General features: G+C 52.0%; 1 protein-coding gene and 1 long non-coding RNA gene across 24 annotated transcripts in view; both read right to left on the bottom strand.

The window, feature by feature from the left end:
• The window catches only part of LOC139604995 (uncharacterized), a 44668-nt gene extending 44192 nt beyond the window's left edge, over positions 1-476 (bottom strand). Inside the window, exon 1 of the long non-coding RNA XR_011684201.1 lies at positions 250-476. This is a non-coding gene — a long non-coding RNA (uncharacterized lncRNA). The remainder of the gene's footprint in view (positions 1-249) is intronic.
• LOC139604922 (zinc finger protein ZFP2-like) overlaps positions 1-27419 on the bottom strand; it is a 178318-nt gene that overhangs the window by 148906 nt on the left and 1993 nt on the right. The window contains exons 1-4 of one of the 23 annotated variants that reach the window (XR_011684150.1): positions 24953-26386; positions 19472-19511; positions 19058-19208; positions 10483-10823 (exon numbers count right to left, since the gene is read on the bottom strand). Coding sequence is in view for 1 of the 23 variants with exons in the window: in XM_071456254.1 (XP_071312355.1) it covers positions 25594-25745; positions 25834-25843 (162 nt within the window). In the remaining 22 variants the exon portion in view is untranslated. The other 22 variants (XR_011684149.1, XR_011684142.1, XR_011684146.1 and 19 more) reach the window with 22 other exon arrangements.

Genomic DNA, 27419 nt, shown 5'->3' with positions numbered 1-27419 from the left:
TGCGGGAACGATCCCCTGCGCCAGCACTGCCGGCCCCAGGCCAAGCCCAGCCCCGCAATCCAACCCCGCTGCTCACAGCGCCCGCCCTCCCTGAGCCCGGGGCGCAGCGAGCACCGCACCCGCTGCGCTCCCGAGCACAAAACGCCCCTTCCCGCCGCCCCCACCCGATAAACGCAGCGCCCCTGCAGCCGCTCACGCCTCTCTCGCTCCTGCCGAGCTTCTCGGCCTCCCGCACCCTCGGCACCGCACCTGGGCCCCGCCAGTGCCGCGGGCTGGGGGCAGCAGCTGCACCTTCCTCTGCCTCTGCTCCAGCCTTGCCCGGGTGCCTCGGCTCCCTTCGTGCTCGCCACAAACTGATGCCTGCACAAGGCTGACCTAGAACAGAGGCCAGACGCGGTTACACAATAAAGCAGGCATTTGTTAAAAGGCCTCCATGGCTACACCTTGGGCAGAACGAGAGCCCAGCCAGGGCTACGCCCAAGATGGACCAAAATGGACGACCGGTCACGAGGTCTGTCACTTTTATAAGTTCTGCTCCATTTGCATATTGGAGTTAATTGTCCAATTATAGCTTTAGCTGATGAAGTCCCATCCTTCTTGTTTTTCTCTCTTCAGTCCACGATGTTTATGCTCTTGGGCCTGAGGTTTGGATTATTTGTCCTTGGGTTCCCAGCTAGGGCAGGAATTGTTTTGTCTCCCTGCTCTGTGAACAGAGCTCAGCATCCCTTAATATGAAGCCCAGACCCACAGAGTAAAGCAGCACAGAATCTGAAAAAGAGAAAAGCCAAAACCTGAGGCATCAAATCCATGGGACCACCCCCTCACTCACCACGACCCCCCCTCGGCACTCCCCAGGCCCCCCCCATTGATTGAACCCCCCCCAAACATCCCCAGGCCCTCCCCCCTCGGCCCCCCTGAGCCCCTGGCCTGTGTTCTCACCTGGGAAACCCCAAATCTTTGGGAATTATCAACTGGGAAGCCCCAAATCCCTGGAAATCTCACCTGGGACCCCCAAAACCTCACCTGGGACCTCCAAACCCCACCTGGGACCCCCCCCAAAACCCTTCCAGGATCCCCCACAAACTCCCTCAGGAGCCCCCAAACTCCACCTGGGATCCCCCAAAACCCCCAAAACACTGGTGACAGTGGGACAGAACTGGTGGCACTGGGTTGGTGACACAGGAATGGAACCAGGGACACCGGGTTGGTGGCACTGGAATGATGACACAGGGGTGGTGGCACTGGGACAGCCCTGGGGACACTGGGGTTGTGACAGTGGGATAGAACTGGTGGCACTGGTGGGGAATTGGTGACACTGGGGTGGTGACACTGGGGCATCCCCGGTGGTACTGGGCTGATGGCACTGGGACAGGAACACTGGGCTGGACCTGGGGCAGTGGGAGGGAACTGGTGGCACAGGGACAGGGACACTGGGACAGGACTGGGGACACTGGGAGGGGGACATTAGGAAGGGACTGGGGACACTGGGCTGGTGGCATTGGAGTGGAAAGGGTGACATTGGGACGGAACTGGTGACATTGGGACAGGGACACTGGGACAGGGTGAGGGCACTGGGATGAGACTGGAGACACTGGGCTGAAACTGGTGGCACTGGGCTGGTGACATTGATATGGGGACAATGGGGTGGTGGCACTGGGAGCACTGGGCTGGTGGCACTGGGACAGGACTGGGAACACTGGGCTGGAACTGGGTTGGTGACATGGAGCTGTTGGCACTTGGATGGTGACAGTGGGACAGAACTGGTGGCACTGGAATTGAACTGGGTACACTGGGGTGGTGACAGTGGGGCAGCCCTGGGGACACTGGACTGGTGGCACTGGGCTGGTGGCACTGGGATGGAACTGGGGACACTGGGACAGGGCTGGTGGCAGTGGCACAGGGACACTGGCATTGAACTGGTGCCACTGGACAGGTGGCAGTGCCATGTCCCTGGTGGCACCTGTGCGGTGTCCCCGTGCCCCCGCAGTGTCCCTGCGCGGTCACCTGCTGCTGGCCCGGGCCGTGTCCCGCCGGGTGGCCCCGCGGAGGGAGGGGGCGGGGCCTGGCGGTGACGTCACCTCGCTCTGTCCCTTCCGCGCTCGCCGCTGCCCGGACGGTGTCCCCGGCTGGGACAGGGGCTTGTCACAGGGACTTGTTCGCCCCCCGGAGTGTCCCCAGAGTGTCCCTGGAGCGCCCCAAGGCGTCCTCAGAGTGTCCCCAGCGGCCATGGAGCCCCGCGAGGTGCGGCAATCCCGGCGCGGGGCAGGGGAGGGGACAGGGGAGACACGGGGGGTGACAGAGGGGACAGGGGATCGCAAAGGGGACAGGAGGGCGCGGCGGGAAGGGGGGAGGTGACAGATGGGTGGAGGGGACCGAGGGCGGCGAGGCGGGGGGGAAAGCGGGGGTGGCGGGGGGTGGCAGATGGCATTAGGGGACTGACAAAGGGACACAGGGGACAGCAGAGCCCTCCAGGGAGGGGACAAAGGGGCCACCCCAGGAGGCCGCAAGTGCCACCAGGTCCCTGACACCTCTCCTGTTCCCTTCCCAGTGGCTGGAGGCTGTGGTGGCCCTGGTGGCCACCCTGGGCAAGGTGGCAGCTGCTGTGACCAGGCCACACAGGGGCGTGCGGCAGCGCGTGTCCCCAAAGTCCCTGACGTGGCCCTGAGGAGATTCACTTGGTACCTCCACAAGACCCTGAACTACCACGCTGTCACCTCACTGCACCACTCCAGCATCCCCTCCCTGGGCCAGGCCCTGGCCTCCCTTGGGGCCACCCCTGGGACCACCTGGGCCGATGTGAGAGCCGCGGGCAGCGCCTGGCAGAGTTGGTGGAGGTGCTCAAGAACAGCTGGGACTGGCTGGCCAGGGAGGCCACCGAGCCCCGTGACACCTGCAGGGACACGGCCACAGCTGCAGCCATCACTGCAGCTGCCATCGCCACCATCGCCATCACCCGTGCCTGGAACCTGCAGGACAAGGCCACCCGCTGGGGGACATCTCTGCACAACCTGTTGGCCACAGCCCGGCGGCTGTCGGTGGCCCTGGACAAGGAGGAGGTGGCCTCGGCGGTGGCCACGCTTGAGGCCTGGCTGGCGGCGGTCACCAGTGAGGAGGAGGCGGCCAGCAAGGCCATGAGAGAGGCCATGGTGGCCGCCAGCTGGTTGAGAGTGGCCACCAGGAGGGGACAGCAGGGGGAAGTGGTCCTGGGGCCACTGGAGCACTTGGTGGCCGCGTGTGACAAAGCCACCGCGTTCCCCCGGGAGCTGCGGCGCCGGCTCAGGAACATCGAGGCTGCCCTGGGGGGAACAGAGGAGGCGTCCCCAGATGCTCCTGAGGCCTTGGAGGCCAGCGCCGTCTGGCCATGCGTCACCTGCTGAGGACACTTGGGGACATCCACAACCTCCTCTTCAGTGACTATGGTGGCCGTGGTGGCCACGGTGGCCCCAGTAGCCCACATGGCTGAGCAGTGCCAAAAAGCTATCGAGGACATCCCGAGCGTGCTGCAGGGACAGTGATGTCACCGCTGTGATGTCATTGGGACAGTGACGTCACTGGGGAGCCTTGTGGACACTCAGGTGCCACCAGGCACTGGGACTCCCCTGTGCATTGACACCCCCCCTCACTGAGCACCAGGAGTGGGACTGAGCCCCCCTCGTGTGCCAACTTCCCCCCCCCAGGCACCAGGCCCGGGACCCCCCCTGTGCCCCCCCCCCCCCCCCCCCCCCATCACGGGGGTTCTGCCCCCTCCCTTTTGCCCCCTCAGAGCTGTGGGACCCCCCGGGCACAGTGTGGGGACCGGGGGGACTCCAAGCGCTGGGGGGGCCCAAGAGGGTCCCCAGCACTGGGGAGGATCCCTTGGGGCTTGATCCTGTTCCCCATCCATTATCGGCCGGGATCCCCGTTATCCCCAGGGACCCCCTCTCCCAATTTACCGGGCCCCTCCCATGGACTGGGACCCCCCCATTCACTGCCTCCCCCCCTTCACTGCCCCCCTAATGCGCTGGGACCCCCCTGATCCATGAGCCCCCCCCCCAAGTGCACCAGGACCCCTCACTCACTGCCCCTCCCCCACCCAGGGGACACCCCCCCCATGTGACAAATGTTTTTGTGGTTCGTGTCAATTGGCAATGGAATCAGCAAATGCTTCTATCTGCTGTGTCGAAAACAGACACAAAGAAAGGTTCTGAAGCTTTCTGACCAAATAGCCAAATAAAGCATCAAAATAAAAGCAGTATAATACAGTATAAGAGATGAGGTAGCAAGATGACTGGGGCTTAGAATAAAACAGAGCAAGTTGTGGTAAAGCTAAGAGATATTGCAACAAAGCAACTAAATGCTTATGTATAATGTGAAAAATGAGTATTTTATGATTGGCTTTTCACAAATATCAAAATGAATATTATATGTGTTATGTTAGAAAGTGATGCTGTATTAATTTTCTTAAGTAGTGTGTTAAATATAGTTCTAAGTTAAAACATAATGTTAAAATAGAAACTACGCTATGTCAGATACTTTTTTTAAAGAGAGGAATGAGGTACTCACACTGGGGTAGCAGCCACAGGACACTGAAATCTTTCAGAGAAAGAGAATTTATTGCTCCCTTAACTAACTTTTCCCTGCCTTGCTCAGCCCTGAAGACACCATCAGAATTAAGAGGAAGAAGCTGACCCTGACCAGACAGAATCCTTTGTTTGAGTGGAATTTATGTATCATGTATGAGATGTATGAATATGCAACAGGCTATTGCTTTTAAGGGTTAATCCTCTGTTAACGTGGGTCCTTTTTCAGGCTTATTTTGCCCAGAAAGAGGTATCCAGAGCATCCGTAATTCTTTGTTCTTATTGCCTCATATTGTCCTAATCATAATTGTCCACATTTTTATTACTCTAATTATATTACTATTTTCATAACCATTTTATTACTATTGAACTTTTAAAATTTTAAAAGCAAGTGATTGGCGTTTTTCACAAGTACAACCCCCAGCTGAGGCAAGCAAATGGATTATAGCCAACAGAAATGATAAAGACTTGAAATTGGTCCTGAGGAAAGCACGGAAAGAAGTGCAACCCTGAACACAACCCCCCCATGGGGAACATCTGCATTGTTATCTGTATATCCTTAAAGTTTGTTAATGTTTGTTAAAAATATAGTTATAGTATAACTTCAAGTTTTGTTCAGCTAAGAACTGACAGTCAAAATAACATCTCAGTTTCCAGTACTGCTCCATAGAGCTCTCTCCTTGCAACCCTAATTGGGACCAAACTGAGGGAAGGGAGTGGATACAATAAGGGTCATGGCAGAATGTCTCCAGAAGAAGGGAAAACCAGAGGTGGGAGGCGAGACTCGATTAGGAACTCCCTCCGGGAAAAACTCTCTTTGCATTCGCTTAGCACAAAAACCCCCTGTGGATGGCGAGGTGAGGAGGGCAGCCCGCACCAGACTCGCACTGGCAGCAACGCTGCTGCTCCCTCACTGCAAAGGGAGTGGAGGAAACACTTGTGAGAAGCGTGACTATCCCTGGATAGAGGAGGTACAGAAAGTGCATTAATCAGAGTACACACAAACATGAATCCCAAATGTATCCATCACTCCCAGTTAACTGCCTGAAAAGAGGATAATAAAATATATTGGCTGGTGTGAAAAATGCCAAACACTTGTTTTTAAAATTTTAAAAGTTTAATAGTAATAAAATAGTTATAAAATAGTAATATAATTCAAATAATAAAAATTTGAACAATTGGGATTTAGGACAATATGAGGCAATAAAAACAAAGAGTTACAAACAGTCCAGGTACCTCTTTCTGGGCAAAATAAGCCTGAAAATGGACACCCGTTAACAGAGGATTAACCTTTAAAAACAGTAGCCTGTTGCATATTCATTCACCTCATCCATGATGCATCAATTCCATTCAAACACAGGATTCTCTCTGGTCAGTGTCAACTTCTTCCTCTTAATGACATTTTCAGGGCTGAGCAAGGCAAGGCAGGAAGAAGTTCATTTATTCTGATAAGGGAGCAATAAATTCTCTGAAAGATTTCAGTGTCCTGTGGCTGCTATCTTGGTGGGAGTACCTCATTCCTTTCTATAAAAAATATCCCACATACATAGTTTCTATTTAAACATTATGTTTTAACCTGGAACTATATTTAACATACTACTTTAAAAAAATTAATACAGCATCACTTTCTAACATAACACATACAATATTCATTTTAATATTTGCAAAAAGCCAATCATAAAATATGCATTTCTCACAGATGGCTAAAAATATTGCAAACCCCAGCCAGAAGATGTCAGGAGAGTGTCCTATGAAAGAAAGATGGGTGTGTTTTAAACAAGTGAAACTAACTTAGAGGATATATTCAAAGAGAAAAACGTGCAACTGAAAAGACAAAGGGATAGAGAGGGACAAATATATGGAAAGAATCTTTTAATTGATATGGTGGAAAAGATTACAAAATAATTTAATTTGATTGATTGTTGGGTGTGTGGGAGGAAGCACTTAAGTGAAATTTGGGCATGGGATGGTATCAGTTTAAGTCCCCTGGACATTTTAAAATGGATTACATCAGGGAAAAAACTGGTAGTACCCAAAAGAAGGGAAGGAGAGTGGAAGCTTAAATCAACAATAACAGGGGAAGAGTGTTGATCAAGAAAAGGGAAAATGTATACTATTGAAGTAGGAGAAACGCCATGAAAAAGATATCTGGCAGCAAATGACACACACACACCAGGTGGATCCCAGAAACTCCCCAGTCATATTGGTCAAGAGAGAAAACTGAAAGTCGATGTGTATACAGTCAAAAAGAGAAAAGGTTTGAGTGCTTAGGAGATTATACGAATCCTATATCCTATCCAAATATTGGAAACATATAACAAATCAAGATTATAATTTCTGGGATTGTTTTGGTTTGAAAAGGAAGTGAGTTTTTTGAGTGTTTGATGGTTAAATGGATAAGTGTTGAGATTTGAATATTGGCATTTGGTGTGGCTGCTGAGGATATGGATTCGCTTCTGAGCACACAGGGGGTGAAAAGCAGAGAACCCTCAGGGGAAGCTCTTTAGTTGTGGTCTGTGGGAGAAGCCAGAGCTCTTCTGCCGGCTGCGGGCTGAGCGGGGCAGGGGATGCCCCGGGCGAGGGAGGGCAGAGCTGGGGACAGAGAAGGGAAGCGAAGGCTTTGGCAAGATAGAAGGGTAGAAGAACGCTGGGAGAGAGACAGAGAGCCTGTGCTTGTGCCTGTGTTTGTGCTCCTTTGAAATTTGATACCATGCGCGGGCAGCAGGGCTGGCTGAGAAGGAGAAGGGGCGGGTGGGACAGCGAGGGTGCAGCGAGAAGGTGCCGGGCAGGGCAGCGTAAGAGTTCTGGACAGGCAGAGCCTGAGGTTTGAACTCTTTTCTTAAATGATAGAAACTTTACAAATGCAGATTATTCTGAAGCTGAATGAGAAGAGAGAGATGAAATAAAAAGTAATAGGCTGGTGTGATGAATGTGTGGGCAAGCAAAAGATGTCAGAAGAAGTTGAGAAGAATCCTAGCTGGGAGGAGATGATGGAGTGGCCTTTGGCTGGACTTTTCTTGTATAGCCATGGACAGAACCATTTTTCCTGTGACACAGAGACTGCATCTAGGGGGAGCAATGGCTCAGAGCCAAGAGAGTGCAGTGATGTTATGTGAAGGAGCAGCGTGAACAGAGACAACGGGTGAGGAGGGTGTGGTGGTGCCCTCGATCTTCAGTGAAGAAGAAGATCTCTGTTCTCGACATCCCTCGGCCCCAGGGGGTGAATTTGGGGGGGACAGGTGTCCCAAAAGTGAGAGACTGTGCTCTTTTTGGAACTGGGCAAAGCATCCTTAAAAGGGGAACCCCAGAAGCAGCTTTGGTCCATGTACAGTGGTGAGAGCACTGGACATGGAAGGAAGATGTCACGATGGCAAATGTTCTCCGGGTGGTGCCACGTGTGACATGGAAACACAAGAGGTTTCAACTGTGTTTCCTGTGGAAGCCTGTGGTACAAGACGGACTCCTCTCCTCTTGATAAACTGAAAATTGATTATCTGAAAAATGATGATAGATTGAGAGTTTGTTATCTGAAGAGTAGTAAGTGAATTGAGAACCCAAAGTTTTGTCTTACTGTAATGTGTTAGAAATTTAGTGGGGGGAGGAAGAATATTTTAGAAAGTTTTCATTCTGAGTTCTGTGTGTGTTTCTCTTTTCATATAGTTGTAGGTTAATAAAGTTTTTTTCTTTATTCCTAAGCTAGAGCCTGCTTTGCTCTGTTTCTAATCACATCTCACAGTAGACACCAGAGAGAATATATTTTCATAAATCACCAGCATTGCACCAGCATCAAACCATGAGAGGGATGCACCTAAAAATTTATTTTGGATCTGTGGTAACACAGCCAATGTGAAGTTACCAGGAGGGTGGAGCGGGAGTTGCACAACTGGAGCAGTAAATCCATCCTTTCCCTTACTGCCTAAGGACGCAAAATCAAACTCGGGAGTGCCGGTGTATGATGATCTAGCCAGAGAGAAAAGGAGTTTAATTGGTGGAACCCAAAATTGGAACAGTGACATTTGGACCCCAGAAAGGATTATAGATCCTGATGGGCACAAGATGGACCCTGGGGCTACAGAACCCCAGAGCTCACGCTCAGTCGAATCATCCATCTGCAGGCAGGGCTTGAAATCGTGTCCAATCAAACAGCTCTGACCATCGATCTCTCAAACCAGCAGCAACAGCAAACACCATCAGGCATTTACCAGATCCCATTGGCAGTGGACCACCTGCTCACAGGGGAAGGAGGGATCTGTGGGAAATTTAATACTTCAGAATGCTTCCAAGAGATCAATGACCATAGTCATGTAATTAAAAACATTCTTCAAAATATTTGAAAAATTACCTATGTTGGAGCACAAAAATGGACCCCCTTGTTTGGAGACTCCGACTGGTGAGACAACTTGTTCACCTGGAATGGTAAATGGTGGAAGGAATTGGCCTTTGCAGTGTATGCACCAGCAAGTGCAATATCACTGCCACGTGCAATTCCATGTCTAGGCCGGACAGTGACCAGCACTGTCCACAGCAGCATCGTGCTGCAAGGGAATGTGGAAGGGAAAAACGGTGAAAAAGTCATGTTAATGAAAGAACAGAGTGATCAGAATGCCAGAGATGTGCTTGAACAGCATGAGAAACTGAGAAAAGTAGAAGTTGAACTCTAAAAGGTTGATGCAGGCTGGAAGCCTGATCAAATAGTTAGAGGGGGGAATTGTTAAAAATAGGTTAGAAAGTGTTGTAAATAGTTGATAGATGGTTAGGCATGTACTGTTCGTTTGGTTATTATATTGTAAAAGTTATATTTCTTATAACTACTCGTTTTTATATATAAAGATATATTTATAAATATATCTTTATATATAAATATATATATAAATATATATATATTAATTTTATCGTATATAAAATATATTATAGATATTTTATATATAATATATAAATATATATAATATATAATATATAATATATATTTATATCTATTAAATATATATATTAAATATATTAAGTATATGTATAAATATATATTTATAACTTCTCTTTTAATATTTAAAAGAGTAGTTATAAGAAATACGGTACTCAACGTACCACAACACACCTCAGTAAAGTTCACCACCCCCCGAGCGAAACCAGCCAGCCTGGACAGAACTGTAACGGGCCAATCAAGCGCCTTAAACCTTCATGCAAATGAAGGATCCAAATCCAAAAAGAAACCAAGCCAAAGGGACAAAAAGCAGAATAAAAAAGGGGATTCAGACCCACTGAATCTGTGCTGCTCCGTCTGGAACATTCGGGACATCGCTGCTGAGCAGCCCCAGCGCCGGCGCTGCTCCATCCTCGACGGGAACGCTCCTGCTCGGCCCGGGGCCCCCTTGCTTTGGGCCTTGCTTTTATTATAATAAATGCTGAAATCACTTTAGCACCGGGAGCCTGCTCTCGTAATTAACAACACGAAATTCAGGATTCCCGGGGCACATGGAATTCAGGATTCCCGAGGCACAGGAGCGGACCCTGATCGGTCCCTCAGGGCTGAGCTCCGGCCGTGCCAGTGAATTCTCTCTGCAGGCACAGCCCGGCCGCCCTCCTCCCATGCCCAAAGCCACAGAGAGACGCTGCCCCCAACCCCATCGTTTTCACCCGCCCCCATTCTCCCGGTACCTCTATCGTCCCCTCCCGGAGAAACTCCCAAAAACCAGAGGAGTTCCCCCTCCCCGCCTTCTCGAGCACTCGGCCATCAGAGCCTCTCAGCAACGCAATGGGAAAAACAATCCACAAGTAACAAGGAGAGAACAGAAAATCCCAATCCCCAACAGGGCGGGGGTGGCTGCGGTTTTTGGGGGTCCCAGCGACACCCGGGGCGGGCTCAGTGCTCAGCAGCAGCGGGGGGGCCCCCAAACCACAGCCGGGTGTGAGAAACAAAGTTCACTCCTTGGAAATTGCAAACGTTTAATAAGGGCTATAAAAGGATTTTAGCAGTTGGCCAAAGAACGCACCCTTAACTTAACCCGTTGTTCTCCAGATCCGGTTCCAAGGCAGGGCTGCAAACACATTCCTGAGTTTAGACATTATTCAAACATTCCCGGGAGGTTTGGATGTTCCAGGAACTCTTGTTTGGTTTGAACCTCTGGCTTGTCTGCAGGACATTCTGTAGATTAGGTCAATATATTTGATTTCTTCTCCTGGTTCCATCCTGTTGTTTCACACTCCCTGATAAATTCATAAATTCCTCTCACGTTTGTGTCACTGTCATCATCACCTGGAGAGGTTGGTCTGCAGATCTGAGAAACAAGAGAATTGTTTCACACCTGAGTCAGTTACACAAAAGCATTTTAACATTGCAGACTTGCCATTTTAACATTTAATATTTATCTATTCAATATTTGTCTATTTTTAATATTTCAAGGCTTGTGATATAATACCTATTTATTACCCCAGCATTAAATCCGTTACATGATGCACATTTAAACTGATCAGTTATATTGAACCAGTGAGCAGCTACACAGAATTATCAATAATCAATAATCAAGTACCAGAGCAAAATACTTGTGAAAGTACTTTTTTGCAGAAGCCAATACAGAATGGCTGCAGCCCATGCAGAACTGCAGAAGCCAATGCAGAATGGCAGAGACCAATTATTAAATTGTCATTTATGACCTGGCTCTTCTGCAGGTACAGTAGAAAGCTGGAAGCTGCTGAGGGGATTCAGTCACCCCTGTTTCTGAGTGTCCCCAGAGTGTCCCTGAGTGTCCCCAGAGTGTCCCAGAGTGTCCCTGGGTGTCCCTGAGTGTCCCCAGACTGTCCTAGCATGTCCCTGAGTGTCCCCAGAGTGTCCCTGAGTGTCCCCAGAGTGTCCCCAGACTGTCCTAGCATGTCCCTGAGTGCCCCCAGAGTGTCCCTGAGTGTCCCCAGTGATGTCACCCCAGGAATTTCCATCAGGATTTGGGACAATTTCAATGAAAATTCCCAGAAAATTCCCCAGATTTGTCTCAAATCCCATGTGGGGAGGAGAGAGGGGACAGGTGACAGCAGCCATGTCCCCAATGATGTCACTGCCACAATGACATTGCAGCAGTGATGTCACTGTCCTGAAGCAGCCTCGGGATGTCCTCGATGGCTTTTTGGCACCTCTTGGCCACCGCGCGGCTGCCGGGGCCACCGGGGCCACCACGGCCACCACAGGGACTCAAGAGGAGGTCATGGATGTCCCCAAGTGTCCCCAGCAGGTGATGCTTGAACAGGAGGGCACTGGCCTCCCACAGCTGCTCAGCCTTGGCCACTTTGGCCACCAAGGCCTCAGGGACATCAGGGGACACCTCCTTTGTCCCCTCCAGGGCAACCTTGGTGTCCCTGAGCTGGCACTCCGTGTAACTGATAAACTCAGTGGCTTTGTCACCCGCGGCCACCAAGTGTTCCAGCGGCCCCAGGGCCACCTCTGCCCAATGTCTCCTCCTGATGGCCGCCCTCACCGGCCTGGTGGCCACCACAGCCTCTCCCACGGCCTCGTTGGTGGCCGCCGCCACCCGGGCACCGTGCGCAGCCCCCGCTGAGGCCTCCTCATCCCTGTCCAGGGCCACCATCAGCTGCTGGGCAGTGGCCGCCAGGTTGTCCCCAGCTGTCCCCCTTTGGGTGGCCTCGTCCTGCTGGTGCCTGGCCCAGGCGAGGGCCGTGTCCTCGCAGGCATCACGGAGCTTGGTGGCCTCCTCGAGCAGCTGCTTCCATCTCCCCTCGCGCGCAGCCACCAGCTCCCGCCAGGCGCTGCCCGCGGCTCTCACACCGGCCCAGGTGGCCCCCAGGGTGGCCCTGAGGGTGGCCAGGGCCTGGCCCAGGGAGGGGACACCGGGGTCACCCAGGGAGGTGACACCAGGGTGGTCCAGGGCCTTACGGAGGCTCCGGGTGAAGATCCTCAGGGCCGCGTGCAGCAGCTTTGGGGGCACACAGCGCCGCACGCCCCAGCGTGGCCCGGTCACAGTGGCTGTCACCTCAACCAGGGTGGCCACCATGGACACCAGAGCCTCCAGCAGCTGGGGAGGGGACGGGGAAGTGTCAGGGACCTGGTGGCATTTGGGGCCTCCTGTGATGTCTTGAATTGTCCCCTCTAGGTCATCCTTGGCCAGGCGGGCATTTGCCTCCCACAGCCGCTCAGCCTCGGCCACCTTGGCCACCAAGTGTAGCATTGTGTGTTTTATACAGGTTTTGTTGTAAAGTTGGTTGTTTTTTATAAGTTGAGATTATGGTTTGACCCTCGGTTCCCCCCATGTTCCTCCCTCACAATGGTTTGTCCCTGAGTTGTTTGTCCCACCAAGTCCTCAGGGATATCAGGGGACTCCTCATTTGTCCTCTCCAGGGCAGCCTCGATGTCCCCAACCCTGCGCTGCAGCTCCCGGGGGAAGGCGGTGGCTCCGTCACACGCGGCCACCAAGCGCTCCAGCAGCCCCAGGGCCGCCTCCAGCCGCTGTCTCACCATGGTGGCCCTTGTGGCCTCGCTGGCAGCCACCCCGGCCTCTCTCCTCACCTGGGCTTCATGCCCGGCCACCACCTCAGCCCCCTCCTCCCTGCCCAGGGCCTGCAGGTTCCACCGTGTTTTCCTGAGCTGTCCCATCATGGGCAGCCAGGGCCTGCAGGTTCCTTGCCCAGGCAGTGGCAGTGGCCACCATGTCAGCCGCCTCGGTGGCCAAATCCCTGCAGGTGTTGCGGAGCTCGGTGACTGCCCTGGCCAGGTCAGCCCAGCTGTTCACAAGCACAGACACCGACCGCTGCCACTTGCTGGCTGCCATTGTCACACGGTCCCAGGTGGTCCATGGGGTGCTCTCCCAGGCAGCCAGGGCCCAGCTGAGGGAGGTGACAGGGTCACCATCATCGGAGGTGACATTGCAGTGCCACCAGGTGTCATCAGTGCAATGCAGGGTGGCCCGGAGCTCCTCGGTGAAGTCCTCCAGGTCCCAGTACAGGCACCTTATGGACACGGGCAGCAGCATCATCTCGTCCTGCCTGGGCAGGGTGGCCAGCAGCTCGCCCAGGGTGGCCACCACGGTGACCTGTGGCTGCAGCAGGGCTGGGGACAGCTCCGGAGGGGACAGGGGAGGTGTCAAGGACCTGGTGGCTCTTACGACCTCCTGGGCTGGCCCCTGCCCCCTAGGGGTCCCTTTTGTCCCCTCTGTCCCTTTGTCAGCCTCTTGTTTCCTCTGCCACCCCCTGCCCCTCCCCTCGTAGCCCCTCCTGACCCCTGCCCCGCTGCTGTTCCCTCTGCCACCCCTGCCACCCCCCCTGTCCCCTCCATCCCCCATTGCCCCCTCGCCCCCGGTCCCCTCTGTCCCCCTCTCTCCCCCCTGTCGCGCCTCTTGGGGCTCCACTCTCACTGGGGACCCGGCTCTGGGGACGCTCCGGGGGTCGAACGAGCCGGTCCCGGCCCAGAAGTGGCCCCAGGAACGGAGCGCGGTAACGGCGGAGCCGCCTCAGGAGAACTCCGGAGAGGGGCGAGGAGGAGACGCCACGGGAAACGGAGAACGGGAACGGCCCCGGGCGGGGCGCGGGAGGGGCGGCAGCGACCGCGGTCAGCACCGGGAGCGGCGGGGGCGGGGGGGCGGTGAGGAGGGGCTGGGGGGGTTTGGGGTGTGTGAGGGAGAAGGGGGGGGGTCCTGAGGAGATTTGGGGGTCCTGAGGTGTGAAAACGCCACTTATTGTCCTGAGGTGTGAAAACGCCACTTATTTTTAAAATTTTAGAAGTTGAACAGTAATGAAATGGTTATAAAAATAGCAATATAATTAGAGTAATAAAAATTTGAACAAGAGTTACGGAGGACCGGGTACCTCTTTCTGGGCAAAATAAGCCCGAAAAAGGACACACGTTAACAGAGGATTAACCCTTAAAAGCAATAGCCTGTTGCATATTCATACACCTCATCCATGATACATAAATTCCATTCAAACACAGGATTCTGTCTGGTCAGTGTCAACTTCTTCCTCTGAATCCCGACTTCATGGCTGAGCAAGGTGGGAAGAAGTTCGTTTCTTCTGATAATGGAGCAATAAATTCTCTTTCTCTGAAAGATTTAGGTGTCCTGTGGCTGCTATCTGGTGCGAGAACCTCATTCCTTTCTTAAAAAAAAAAAATCCCACATACATAGTTTCTATTTTAACTACAAAAGTTACCTTTTAACTACAAAACTACATTTACAATACTATTAAAATGTTAATACAGCACTACTAATCAATACAACATAATACATATAGCAAATATCTGCCTAGAGCCATTAAATTGGCACTTTTCACATCAGGGGACGTGGAGGGTCCTGAGGGGGTTTGGGGGTCCTGAGGGGGCGTGAGAGGGTTTAGGGGATCCTGAGGAGATTTGCGGGATTCTGAGGGGATTTAGGGGGATCTGAGGGGGACTGGGGGGTCCTGAGGGAGAACTGGGGGCGCTCAGGGGTTCTGAGGGGATTTGGGGTTCGTGAGGGAGAACTGGGGGTTCTGAGAGAGAATTGGGGGTATCTGAGTGGATCTGAGGGCGTCTTGAGGGGATTTGTGGGTGATTGTGGGGGATTGTGAAGGAGTTTCGGGGGTTGTGAGAGGATTTGGGGGTCATGAGGGGATGTGAGAGAGTATGAGGGCGCTGAGGGGATGTGAGGAGGTTTGGGGGGATCTGAGGGAGAATGGGGGGGTCCAGAAGGGGTTTGAGGTGGATTTTGTGGGGTTCGGAGGGTGAATTGAGGGTCCTGAGGGGATCTGGGAGGGGTCTTGACGGGCTTTGGGTGGATTTTGGGGGGTTGTGAGGGAGAATTGGGGCTCCTGAGGGGGTTTGGGGATCCTGACGGCATTGGGGGGGGGGGAGCTTGAGAGGGATTTGGGGGGGTCCTGAGGGAATTGGAGTCGTGAGCGGATTTGGGGGGGAATTTGAGGGAGTCCTGAGGGATTTGGGGGAGATTTTAGGTGGTCCTTGACTGGATTTGGGGGTTTGTTACTGAATTTTGGGGGGTCTGGGCTGATTTTGGGGTGATTTTGGGGGTGCCTGACCAGGTTTAGGGAGATTTGGGGTCATTTTGGGGTCCCTGACCAGAGTTATGGGGGATTTGGGGTATTTTGGGGTCCCTTGATTTATTAAAAATATGGATATTGATCTAGTACTGATATCCAACTGTGAAGGACAAAAACTCTCAAACAGTTTAAAGTTAGAAAGTGTAATTTATTGTGATACGGGATAGCTCCCAAATACACACTGCAATTTTCAGGTGATTACAGAGTCCTTTTATCTATACCAGTAGTGAATACCCAAAAGACAAATGCATATTCACAACTTTGGTACATCCCAGTCTCCGCTTAGTATCGTAATTAGTTCAAAAGCTATTAACCATGCGTAGATTGTTCCTTGAAATGGATGGGTGGTCCCTTTCATGGGGAGGGGTCCCAAAATGAGGAAGTAAATGAAGTCTTCCTCGTTCTGGCCTTTCTACATTTTCAATGCAAATATGACAAATGAACCCTTGGTAGAACTCCCATTCCCCGTCTTCAGTTGTTTTCAGAACAGAGGAGGCCACAACTGTCTTATGTTCCCGAAAGCTAATTATCAGTTTCTATATTCTTCATGATAAACCCAGCTAAGCAAACATTGTGTTGACAAGCAATCAATTATTAGTTAGCTACTAACTCCTAACTTCATCAAGGCTGACCCATTTATTTTGATTAACTCCAATAAAGCTTATCTCTAACTAAAATCTCAGCTCCTCTAAAATCCTTAAATTCTTTAAAGTTTATGTCTCACCAGAACTCCGGGGCCCACCCCGGATCCCCACCCTGCACCCCCTGTGCCCCACGGCCGCCACGGGACCCTCCTGACCGCGCTGCCGCTTCCTCTTTGCCGCCCTTCCCCCATTTCCCCTTCCACATCCTCTCCCCTCCTATAGAATATAAATCCCAATAATTCCGTGTGTGGTGTGCCCGGCCCCGTCTGACCCTTGCTGCTGGGCCAAAGGCAGCAGCTGTGATGTTTCACCTCAGAGATACCTTTGGCCGGCTGGATGCTGCAGCTGGGCACTCGGAACAAATCCAGGCATAGTAGGAGCTCAGTTTACCTCTGCTGGAAAAGGTTCAGGCGACGGTGAAGAGAAAGGAGAGGATTCTATCGTAGAGTTTTAATCCAGAGTTTTATTCCAGGATGACAGACCTCTGAATCTTGTAACAGCTCCCAACAGAATCCAGACCGCATGGTCCCGTCTCCTTTAAAGCCTGGGGACAGGAGGAGGGGAAGGGACAGGTAAGAGCCAACCAGGTGGGAGGAGGGGAAGGCTCAAGGGATAAAGGCGCTTGGACAGGCCAATGAGCCCGGACCTGAGGGGCATCTTTTGAATTTCTGCCAACCACACGACGCCCTTGCTGGAATGTTGAGATTGATGGGCAGCTCTTAGCAAGAGGGAAAAGGGGGAGGGGAAAGGTTGGCACACCTGAGATGGCATCACACTGCAGCACAGTTTATACAACCTCACCTTGAGCTGGGAATCTTCCACTGCTAAACCGATTTCCAATGCCACTATCAAGTCTCATCCCAACAAAATAAAGTCTGCATCTTTTATTAATAACATATTTCTATACACTTTTTAGTTTCTGTCTCTATTTCGACATCCTTTATAACTGGAACCTTAAAAGGTTCCCCCTTTGCCCCAATTACCATCATTGCATCATCGCTCAGAGAGCACCCTCGCAGTAACTGCTGCACCGTGGTCCGTTCAGCCCCAGAATCTACTAAAAACCAAATTTCCTGCCTGTGGGGTCCCACTCTCAATTTTATCAAGGGCTCCCTAGGTGTTCCAGACCCCAAACTGAAAATCCTCTGACACCCCTAATCCTCCTGAAACATCGTTTCATCCTTGACCTTGTTGGGGCAATTTTTTCAAATGTGTCCTTTTTCCTTGCAGTAGCAGCACTTGACGTCCTTTTTCTGGTTGTTCGAACCTTTTCGTTGGGAAGGATTTTCCTTCTTTGCTGGCGCAGTTTTCGCCAAGTCTCTGACCTGTTCCTGTTTCTGTGCTTCCCTTACTGCAGCCACCAGCACTTTCGCTTGAATCTTCTGCTTTTCTTCGTCTCTTCTCATGTAGACCTTCTGGGCTTCCCGGAGCAATTCCTGCAGTTCCCTATCTTGCCATCCATCTATCTTTTCTAATTGCTTTCTTATGTCTTCCCATGATTTCTCCATGATCTGAGTTTTCAGCAAAACCACTCCAATTGGAGAGTCAGAGTCCGTCCCGGAATGCATTCTCAGGCTCTTTCAAAGGCTTTCCAGCCATTCTGTGGGGGTTTCATCCTTTCACTGACATTCCCTGAGTACTTTACTCCTATTTTATCCCTTCGGCACCACCTCCTTGATTCCATGTATTATCATATTTCTCAAATTTATAATTTTCTGTCTCCCTCCCTCCGTCTGGGCGCTCCAGGACAGCTTTTGGTTCGGCCACCTCTGATCTCCCTGCTCCCCCTGGGGATTCCTGTTCTCCCAGTCCCTGATCGTGGCTTCTCTGATCACTTCTCTCTCCTCATTGTTGAACAGTGACCTCAGGATCGCATTGAGATCCTTGTATGTGTAGGAGCTGGTTCCTAGAAATTCATCCAGTCTTTCAGCCACCCCCAAAGGATCATCCATCAGTTTCCCCATTTCTTTCTTGAAAGCCCTCACATCCCTGGTGTCGATCAGCACATGTACAAAGCCGATAATTCCCGGAGCCACCGGTACCTCCCGTAAAGGGAAGAGACCGGGCTTTCCTCCTCGTCATCACTGTCTCCAGTGGTTGCTCTCCTCGTTCTCTGCCTCGTTCAATGGGCCAGAGGAGAGTTGTGGCTTTCTTGGGGAAAAATACCCATTTCTCCTTGGTCTTGGGGAGGGTTGGTGGCTGGGGCTGCTCGCATGGGAGCGGAGGCGCCGTTGCCTGCCCACATGGGAGAGAAGGCGCCGCAGCCAGCGCCAGTGGGAGCAGCTGCACCAAAGCCTGTCCCTGCAATGCCTCTGGAGGCAACCTGGGCACTGGAGGTACCTGGGCTGGTGTGGGCTGGGGCGGAGGGACAAGGTAGGGGGGTGGAAGGTTGTCCAGTGGTTCCCACTCCTTGCCCCGGTTTGCCGAGTGTCTGAGAGCTCTGATCGGGTACAATCCCGAACAAGCGTACTTCCACATCTCGGCATACTCAATTTCCTCAAAGTCCTGCGGGTGGTGATTGACTACGTGGTTGTACAGGGATTCACACATCCACATCTCGAAAGTGCCGAACACTGGCCAAACCACATATTTCGCAATCTCCTTTCCCCCCCACTTTTCCATGCAAAACTGTATCATCTTTTCCTTGGATTTTCCCACTCTCCTGGGGCTGTCGTCCCAATGTTCTAACATCCATCCCAATGGGCTTTCCCTCAGGATTTCAGGCAGAACCTTGCTGGCATCTTGGGGAGGTTTTTCTTGGGGCTTTTTCTGGAACTTACTTTTTCCCAAGCCCATTTTCCCAATAAAACCGTTCGCTAATTTTCTCACCTTGTCTCCTTCAGCTGGGATGCTCAACGTGAGTCCCGAGTCTCCGTCTGATGTAGATTTCCTAAGTTTGCCAAACACCGCCAGTCTATTCAGCCACGCAGAGAAACGTTCCGCGGGTCTTTCGACTGGTCTCGAGCTCTCTTACCTGATTCTGCGGATCAGAAGGCAGATCGGCTCCTGAAATATTTCGGGAAGATCTTTTCCCCTTCCCAACCTAACTGCAATTGATTCCCTGAACTCCCTACGAGTCCCAGGCCCCACGTGTAATAAGAAAAAGCGCTCGCTTCCCCCTTGACCGACCACGTCCCTTGTGGGAGAGTGGAGCTGTGATCGTGGGGTCCACACTCGCTTCATGATAGAATCACGTCTCACACACGCGCTCGGTCACACCCCTCTCAGCCACGTGGAACTCACATTTCCTTTCTCACGTGGATTCCTCGTGCACGCTGATTTTCTGGGTGAAAAAGAATAAAAGCACCACGGCCTCAGAGATCCCTCTTCGGATCATTCTGGGTTTCTGAGAGCTGGGCCCATTTTTATCCCTCTTTGGCTGTGGTTCTGCCTTCAGTTCAGTGTTTGATTGGTTTTGTGAACTCCCAATCCCATCAGACTGCTGAAATCAGCGGGGCGCCTCCTGACTGGAAAGGGGTCCCCGAACCCCAAATTCAAATCACGTTGGGGTCACCAGAATTGTTATAAATGATCAGTCAAAACCCAAATTATATATAAAAAAAAATCTTCCAAGAAATGGGCACAGAGGGGAAATAGAGAAGTTATATGCCCTATGTTTTTTTGACAAATACTATTTGGACCCTGTGATAACTTTGGAGTCCCCAAGAAGAAAAATTCGAATTTGTAGTAGACAGGGACAGAAAGAACATACCTGTTAAATATTCCAAAAAGTTATAGCGTAAGCAAAGACACTGTGAAAGTAACAGGAACAAAAGGAAAGAGTTTCACAATTCCTGTCATTAAAAGATGTGGTAATTGAAGAAGAAACTAAAATTTAGATGGAGAATGTCTTATTAGTGCCTGGGGCAGATAACAACTTATTAAGAAAAGACTTACAGGAAAAGAATAGAGGTTATATCACAAGAAAGAAAAATGACAACTAGAGTTTTAAAACTTAGCCAAGAAAATAAAGAAGAATTTAAAAGGAAGTTTGGGCTGGGAAGGAAATAGGAGAGGATTAGATATTGACCCCATAAGTGTCAGAATTGAAAAAGGATTGTCCCATATGTGTACATCAGTACCCCAAATTTTTAGAAGGACAGGAAGGTTTAAAGCCAGTAATAGAAGAACTTAAAAAGAATGGGACATAAGTGCCTTGTATGTCTCCTCATAATACCCCTATTCTCCCAGTAAAGAAGCCAAATAGAAATTATCTTTTATTATCATGAGAAACTGAAGTTGAGGTTAAAAAGGTTACTATATAACTGTTACATTTTCTTGGGAAAAGAAAAAGATTAAGGGTATCAAAGAGGGAAATCAGAGAACTACTCAGATTATTGGGATATTGCAGATTATGGATTGATGGGTACACATAAGCAATAACATTTTTATATAGAAAATTAACAAAGGAAAATGATGTTAAATTAGAAGAGTTGAAGTTAAAACTAGCCTAAGTACCAGCTTTAAGCTTACCCTTGTTAGAAAAGCCCTTTTCATTTGTACATAAATGTAGAAAATAGAGTAGATCATAAAATTTTAATTCAGGAGTGGGAAGGAGTAAAGAGACCAGTAGCTTATTTATCAGAGATGTTAGACCCAGTAAGCCACAGCTGGCCAGTATGTATTTAAGCTATAACAGCTACTGCAATCCTAGTAAAAGGAAGTTGTAAGCTTACTTTTGGAAGTAAACTAGTTGTGTGTATACCTCGTACAGTCCAAGGTGTGTTGAATCAAAGAAAAGAGAAAAAGATAGGGAAAAGAAAAGAAAGTAAGAAGAGAAGAAAGAGAGAAGTTGAAGAAGGGGGCGGGGTAGTTAGCAGACTCTGGAATGTTAGAATGTAGAGTGATGATGTCTTGGTGCTGGAGGAGAACAGAAGTGTGAATGCGGTTTCTGCACAAAGGACAGGGAAGTGTCTTAACACATGGCTGTTATATGGTTATTCAATGCCGAACTGGGGTCCGAAAAAGGTTTATCAGAACGGGCCCTCCTTGAAGGGAAAAGAGGATAAGGAAAAAAGGAAAAAAGAATGTCAGGAGCACCTGAGGACACCAAGTTTAGGGCTGTCAAGGCTGGGAGGTGTCTGACCACTCCTGTACGAGCTGCGGGGTCCTGAGTCCAGGATGGCAGCACTGGCCTAGGCAAGTTGGTAGAGAGAGAAAGAGAGAGAAGAGAGAGAGAGGGGGTGAAAGGGACCCAAGGCATGCCCCCAGGGTCCCCATGCCTGTGGCTGTCTGTAAGTTCTGCCCGGCTCCCTGGGGCAGGATCTGCCCTGGCTGGGGCCCTGCAGTAAAGTGGCAGCAGTGGGGGAAGGCTGAGGAACAGCACTGAAAGAAATGTGGTGAAAAAAGAAAGAAATGTGGTGGGAAAAAAAGGGAAAGAGGAGGATTTTTTTTCTGAGGAATGGGTCTGTAAGGCTAAAACAGTTAAATGTTGCCCAAAAAGTAAAAAGCAATAGATGTGATTCATCTCGTGTTAAAATTGGCCTGGCCTTTCTTGTTTAACTAACTGTAGCTCACAGAAAGAAGAATTTGCCTCTGCAGCTGTTAGCACAGCTGGATACAAGAAGAAGAGGCAGCTGTGGAGGAAGCTTTTAGCTAAACCCAGAAAGTTTTAAAGAAAGCTAATGGTAAAAGTTAATGCAGTATTGTCTTTCTTTTATCACTGTGCTATTAAGAAGTCCTTTCCAGGTACTACTGAAGCAGCAATCTGAATCACAGAAAGAGGGTGAATTCAAGCCAGCAGAATCAAAGGACTTGTGAAGGAATTTGAGGAATGGACTAACCATTGATACCAAACCAGGTGATACCAAATTGAATTTCAAACGGGGACTGGGTGGCAATGGTTTGGGAAAACCCAAATGATCCAAGAAATGTACAAAGAATAACACCCAATTAAGAAATAAGGCAAACTTTACATTACTGGTCTTAAGCACTGCCTGAATAAAACATCTCCCTGGGGAGGAATACTTCAGATAGAAGGATCAAGACTGTTTTAGTCAAAGAGTTCTTGTATTCTGACTTTAGCCTGTGAATTGTACAGGGAAGAAGGGAAATTACCATCTCCATTAGTACCATACTGTAAACTTTATTTGATTCATTCTAATACTGGACATGCTAGCTGGGTTATAAGTAAATACTTGAATTGTGGGAATAATTAGTATTGTAGTTCACAAAATTTATGCTCTTATTGCAAAAAGTGTTAAAGTAATAGCTTTGTGGATGGGAATTGTTAGTGCCTTTTGAATGAGAGATAACCGAGGAACGGTGGGAAACCACAGTTAAGGCGTGTCAAAAACAATTTGCCTGGAAATTAGCTAAGAGAAAGTGACAAGGAAATAGAGGGCAAGACCAGATTGGCCTCTGTATTTGTCACCAAGAAGATCAAATACACCTGCTGTGGGCTGCAACCTCACAGGCATGGGAGGTGGGAGTATAAGCCATACTGGGCCTCTGTTACTCCTGTTTCTGGCACTCATTTGTTGTCTTTTCCCTTTTGGGATACCAGCAAGATCGTGTCACAAATACTATGGAAAGCATCACAGAACCCGTTTCTCATTTCAATGGCATCATTAGATTACAAGCTGCCCTCAGAATAACCAACCAGACAGCTCCAGCTCCTGACCTTCCTGCTGAGCAATCCACTGAAATGAGGAACACAACATTTCACCATGGGATGGGATCAGATCATCTGTTAGCAGAAAAAAGAGGAGTTTGTGGAAAATTAAATGACTCAAACTGCTGTTGGCAAAAAGATGACAAAGGAAAAGTGCTGAAACAGATAACAAAGGAAATGAGAAAGCAGCTCATGTTCCACCCCAAACATGAAAAGGATGGGAATGGGACACGGTTTTGTGGCTCCCTGGCAGACCATGGGTTAAACGAATGCTGTTTCTCCTCTCCTGTGCTACAGCAACTCTCACCTTTTTACCGTGCTCCACACCTTGAGAGTGCAGCTCATTCAGCAGCTGAGCGAGGGGATGCAGGTGGCAGCCAGGCCTCCTGATCCAGAAATGGCTACAGAAGGGCAGGGAATGAGGGCACTGAGAATAATCCCAAAAACAAAGAGGACCCAGGAAGAAAAAACAGTCAATGAGTCAATCTGCTTGGAGATAGGGTCAGGGACTTGTAGAGAAGGAAGTAACAGGAGAAACCACGAGTTTCAGAAAATGTTAGAAATTGACACGGAGTGCTTCTCAGACAAAGTCCCGCTAAATTCCTGAACTTCCAGAAGAACAAAGACTTAACAGAGCCGTGAATATCGGCTGTTCTACAAAAGTGGGGGTGCACATCAACGAGGACATGCAGTTGGCGGATCGGGACGTCTGAACCTTCCAAGTACCTCAGCCAGTGGGCAAAGGGAGAGGGAGATGAGGCCGGGAAAATGAGGATAAAAAGGAGGCTGCGAACTACAACAATGGCAGAGAGCGCACGGCAAATGCCCCACGGCCTCTCCCTCTGCTCAGCAATAAAGTCACTTGTACAGGACTCCTCTGTCTCCTCGGGGCACAGAAACCTCCGGCCACGTCAATTTCCCCGCACAGCCCCGGGCACGGGGCAGCCGCCTCTGTCCCAGCCACAGCAACCGGGCCGAGCCAGCGCTGCTCCGGCAGCGGCTCCTGCCGAGGCAGCGGCCGCAAGGAGACCGCGGGCAGGGGATGCCCGAGAGAGGCCCCGAGCCCCTGGGAAGCCCCTGCAGAGCCATGGAAGCGGCTCCTGGCGGCACCTGTGAGCCCGGGGGGGATCCTCGTGGAGCAGCCCGTTCCCGAGGGACCGTGTCCCGTGGGAGGGACCCCAGGCTGGAGCAGGACGAGGATTCCTGTCCCTGAGGGGAGGCTGTGACATGACCGGGCTCTGACCACCATCCCCTGCGCCTCTGGATGGGGAGAAGGGAGGGAATGCAGGATGGAGTTAAGCCCGGGAAGGAGAGAGAAGTGGGGGGAGGATATTTGCGTAGGAATTATTTCAGTTCTCGTTCTCTTGCCCTGCTATGTTTGATAATAAATTCAATTAATTTCCCCAAGTCAAGTGTGAGAGGAATGATGGATTTTGTCCTTACAAACAGGCTGTGGGTCTGCTGGTAGATCAAACCAGCACTCAGAGATAAAAGAAACAATGGGAAAGATTCTACTGATTGATGAACGGGAAAAGATATTTGCTTTTACAAACAAACTTTAGGTTTGCTGATAAATGAAATTGAACATTGAAAAATGAAAGAAACAATGAGGGAAAACCCTAAATTCCATAAGAATTAAAAATAAAAAGGGAGGGTGACACATTAGAGGGAAATCTTCAGTATCGGGCGTATCGGGAAGTCTGCACCTCTCACGTACCTCAGCCAATGGGGAAACAGAGAAGGGAAATGCGGCCGGGAAACTGGGATAAAAAGGGAGGCTGCGTCCTCCAAAAATTGGAGAGACCCCAGGGGAATGCCCCATGGCCTCTCCCTCTATTCGAATAAAGTAAAAGGACTCCTCAGTCTCCTTTTTGGAAATAAATCTCTGATGTTTATGGATTAATTTTCCTGACAATTGTGTTGTCCCCGTCACCAGTGATTGAACTGTTCCAACCCTTACCCAGACCCTCGAGCCTTTCCTTACGTGCTGTTCCCTGCCCAGGGGGAGGAGGGAAGTGACAGAAAGGTTTTGGCCTCTCTCCAGCATCCCCGGCTCCGGCCTGGGCTCCTGCCGGGGCTGCAGGTGGGTCCCTCCTCCGTCCCGCACTCACCCCAGCTCCCAGCGCCCTCAGGGCCCGGTCACGCCGAGCTCCCGGCGGTTCGGGGCAGTAGCAGCGGCTCCTTGGCCTCCTACCCGGGCCGGGCCCAGCGCCAGCGCCGCTCCTCAGCCGCGGCTGCCGGGAAATGCCGGAGTTCGGGGAAAGGGAGACGAGGCCGCGTCGTGTGCGGAGCTCGCCCCTCGCTGCGATTGGCTGATTCTGCCGTCCCTTCTGGTTCTGGCCGCTGATTGGTCACAGCCGGGCTAAGCACGGCCCCCGGTGCCGCCCTGAGAGCGCCCCTGGCTCGGCAGAGCCGCCATTAGCGGAGCGTCCGTGCGGGCTCGGGAGGGGCGGCAGCGGCCGGAGCCTGGTGAGGCGGCGGCGGAGCTGGGAGGCGGCCCCAGCGCAGCCTCCGGGGACGGGGCAGCCGCCTCTGTCCCAGCCACAGCAACCGGGCCGAGCCAGCGCTGCTCCGGCAGCGGCTCCTGCCGAGGCAGCGGCCGCAAGGAGACCGCGGGCAGCCGCTCCCGCAGCGCCCTCACGCCAGCGGCAACACGCGCCGGACACGGCACAACGAACCCGCCTGAGCCCCCTGCCGCCCCCGAGGCCCGCAGCGAGCCCCGAGCCCCCGCACAACCCAGCGCGGCTCCCACCTGCGCTGCGGCCGCCTCCCAGCTCCGCCGCCGCCTCACCGGTGGGTCCCGGTCACCCCCTGGATGATCCCGGTCGCTCCCAGTATGTTCAGAATCACTCCCGGTAGGATCGCAGTTGCCCCCAACACGGTCCCAGTGGTCCCAGTCATGCCCTGTATGGTTCCTTTCACTCTCAGTCCCTCTCAGTAAGAGCCCAGTGGGGCCCCAGGTCACTTCAGTATGAGCCCAGTCACACCTTACCCGATGCCATTTGCCCCCGCTGTGGTCCCAGTTGCTCCCGGTCTAAGTCCAGTCACCTCCAGTACAATCCCAGTTACTCCCAGACACTCCCAGTACTATGCCAGTCACTCCAAGTGTGACCCCATCAGTCCCAGTATGATCCCAGTATGATCCCAGCATGGGCCAGCTGCTCCCAGTATGATCCCAGTTGCTCCCTGCATTATTCCAGTTTCTCCTCTTCACCCCTACTACAGACCTGATCACTCCCAGTACGATTCCAGTCAGTCCCAGGATGATTCAAACCACTCCCAGTCTCTCCCAGTATATCTCAATTGTCCCCTGCATGCTCCCAGTTGCTCCCAGTAGCCCCCAGTATGGTCCCAGTATATCCCAGTATGATCCCTGGTGCCCCAGTTCTGCTTCCAGTGGGTTCTTTTCCCAGTCTGTCCCAGTCTGTCCCAGTCCCTCCCCAGCAGCTGCTGCTGTTTCCCAGATCCTGCCCCCCCCACCCCATTCCCAGGCATTGGGACCCCCCTGCACCCCCTTATCCTGCACCAACACCCCCTGCACCCCCTTATCCTGCACCAACACCCCCTGCACCCCCTTTCCCGGGTATCCTCCTCTCCCAGCCCCTGGATCCCCCGTTTCCGGGATCCCGGGGACCCCCGGGCCCCCATTCCCGGCCAGCCCGGGGCACCTCAGCCCCAGCCTCCCTTTGCTGGGAAACCCGGCCTGGGCACGGGGCTCTGCGGCCGCTCTGGGATTTATGATCCCCCAGAAGAAAGGGAGAGAACAGCAGAGGGAGGGAGAGAAGGAGATTGGGAATCAGGGATCGGGTCCCAGCGCCCAGCCCTGCTCCACCGGGGGTGGGACCCGCACCCGCAGGAAAAATTGGCTCCGCTGCTCCCGATGCTTGCCCGGCTTTGGGCCGAGCCCAGCGGGGTCCGGGCAGAGTTTGAGCGCAGGGCCGGGAGCTCAGCACAGCCCGGCCCGGGGGTCCCGCAGGGCGCGGCCCTGGAGGGTCCCAGACGGATCCCCGAGGGATCCAGAGGGGTGCCAGGAGGGGATCCAGGTGAATTCCCTGGAATTCGCCCTTTCCCCCTCCCCCTTTTCCCCTCCCCACGCGCTCCCTCGGGCACTTTCGCTTTCGCGTCTCTCCAGCTGCGCCACAGCCGCGATCGGGGTCGGCTGCGATGGCTCCAGCGCTGGGGCTGGGGGTGCTCTGGGGGCTCCTGGGGCTCCTGGGGAACCCAGGGTGTGCGACCAAAGGTGAGCGGGACCCCCCGAAACCGGGAACCCCCCGAACCGCAATTCCCGGGCGCCGGTAACCCTCTGAACTTCCATTTCCGGGCACCGGGAACCCTCTAAACCTCCATTCCCGGGCAGGGAACCCCCGTGAACCCCCATTTTGGGTCCTGTGACCCCCCTCAATCACCTTCTCCACCACCGGGACCCCCCTGTACGCCTTTATCTGGCACCGGGACCTCCCTGTACCCCCATTTCTGAGCAGGAAAACCCCCCTGAACCCCCGGTCCTGAGCACGCAGACCCCCTTGAGTGCCCATTTCTGGCCACCCAGACCCCCCTGAGCCCCCTTTGGCATCACCG

This window comes from Agelaius tricolor, unplaced genomic scaffold, assembly GCF_023055355.1.
Source record: "Agelaius tricolor isolate 1412-34295 unplaced genomic scaffold, bAgeTri1.0.p SCAF_57, whole genome shotgun sequence".
NCBI classification, from domain to species: Eukaryota; Metazoa; Chordata; class Aves; order Passeriformes; family Icteridae; genus Agelaius; species Agelaius tricolor.
Note: the sequence above shows the minus strand (reverse complement) of the source record. Positions and strands in the feature narration are given on the sequence as shown.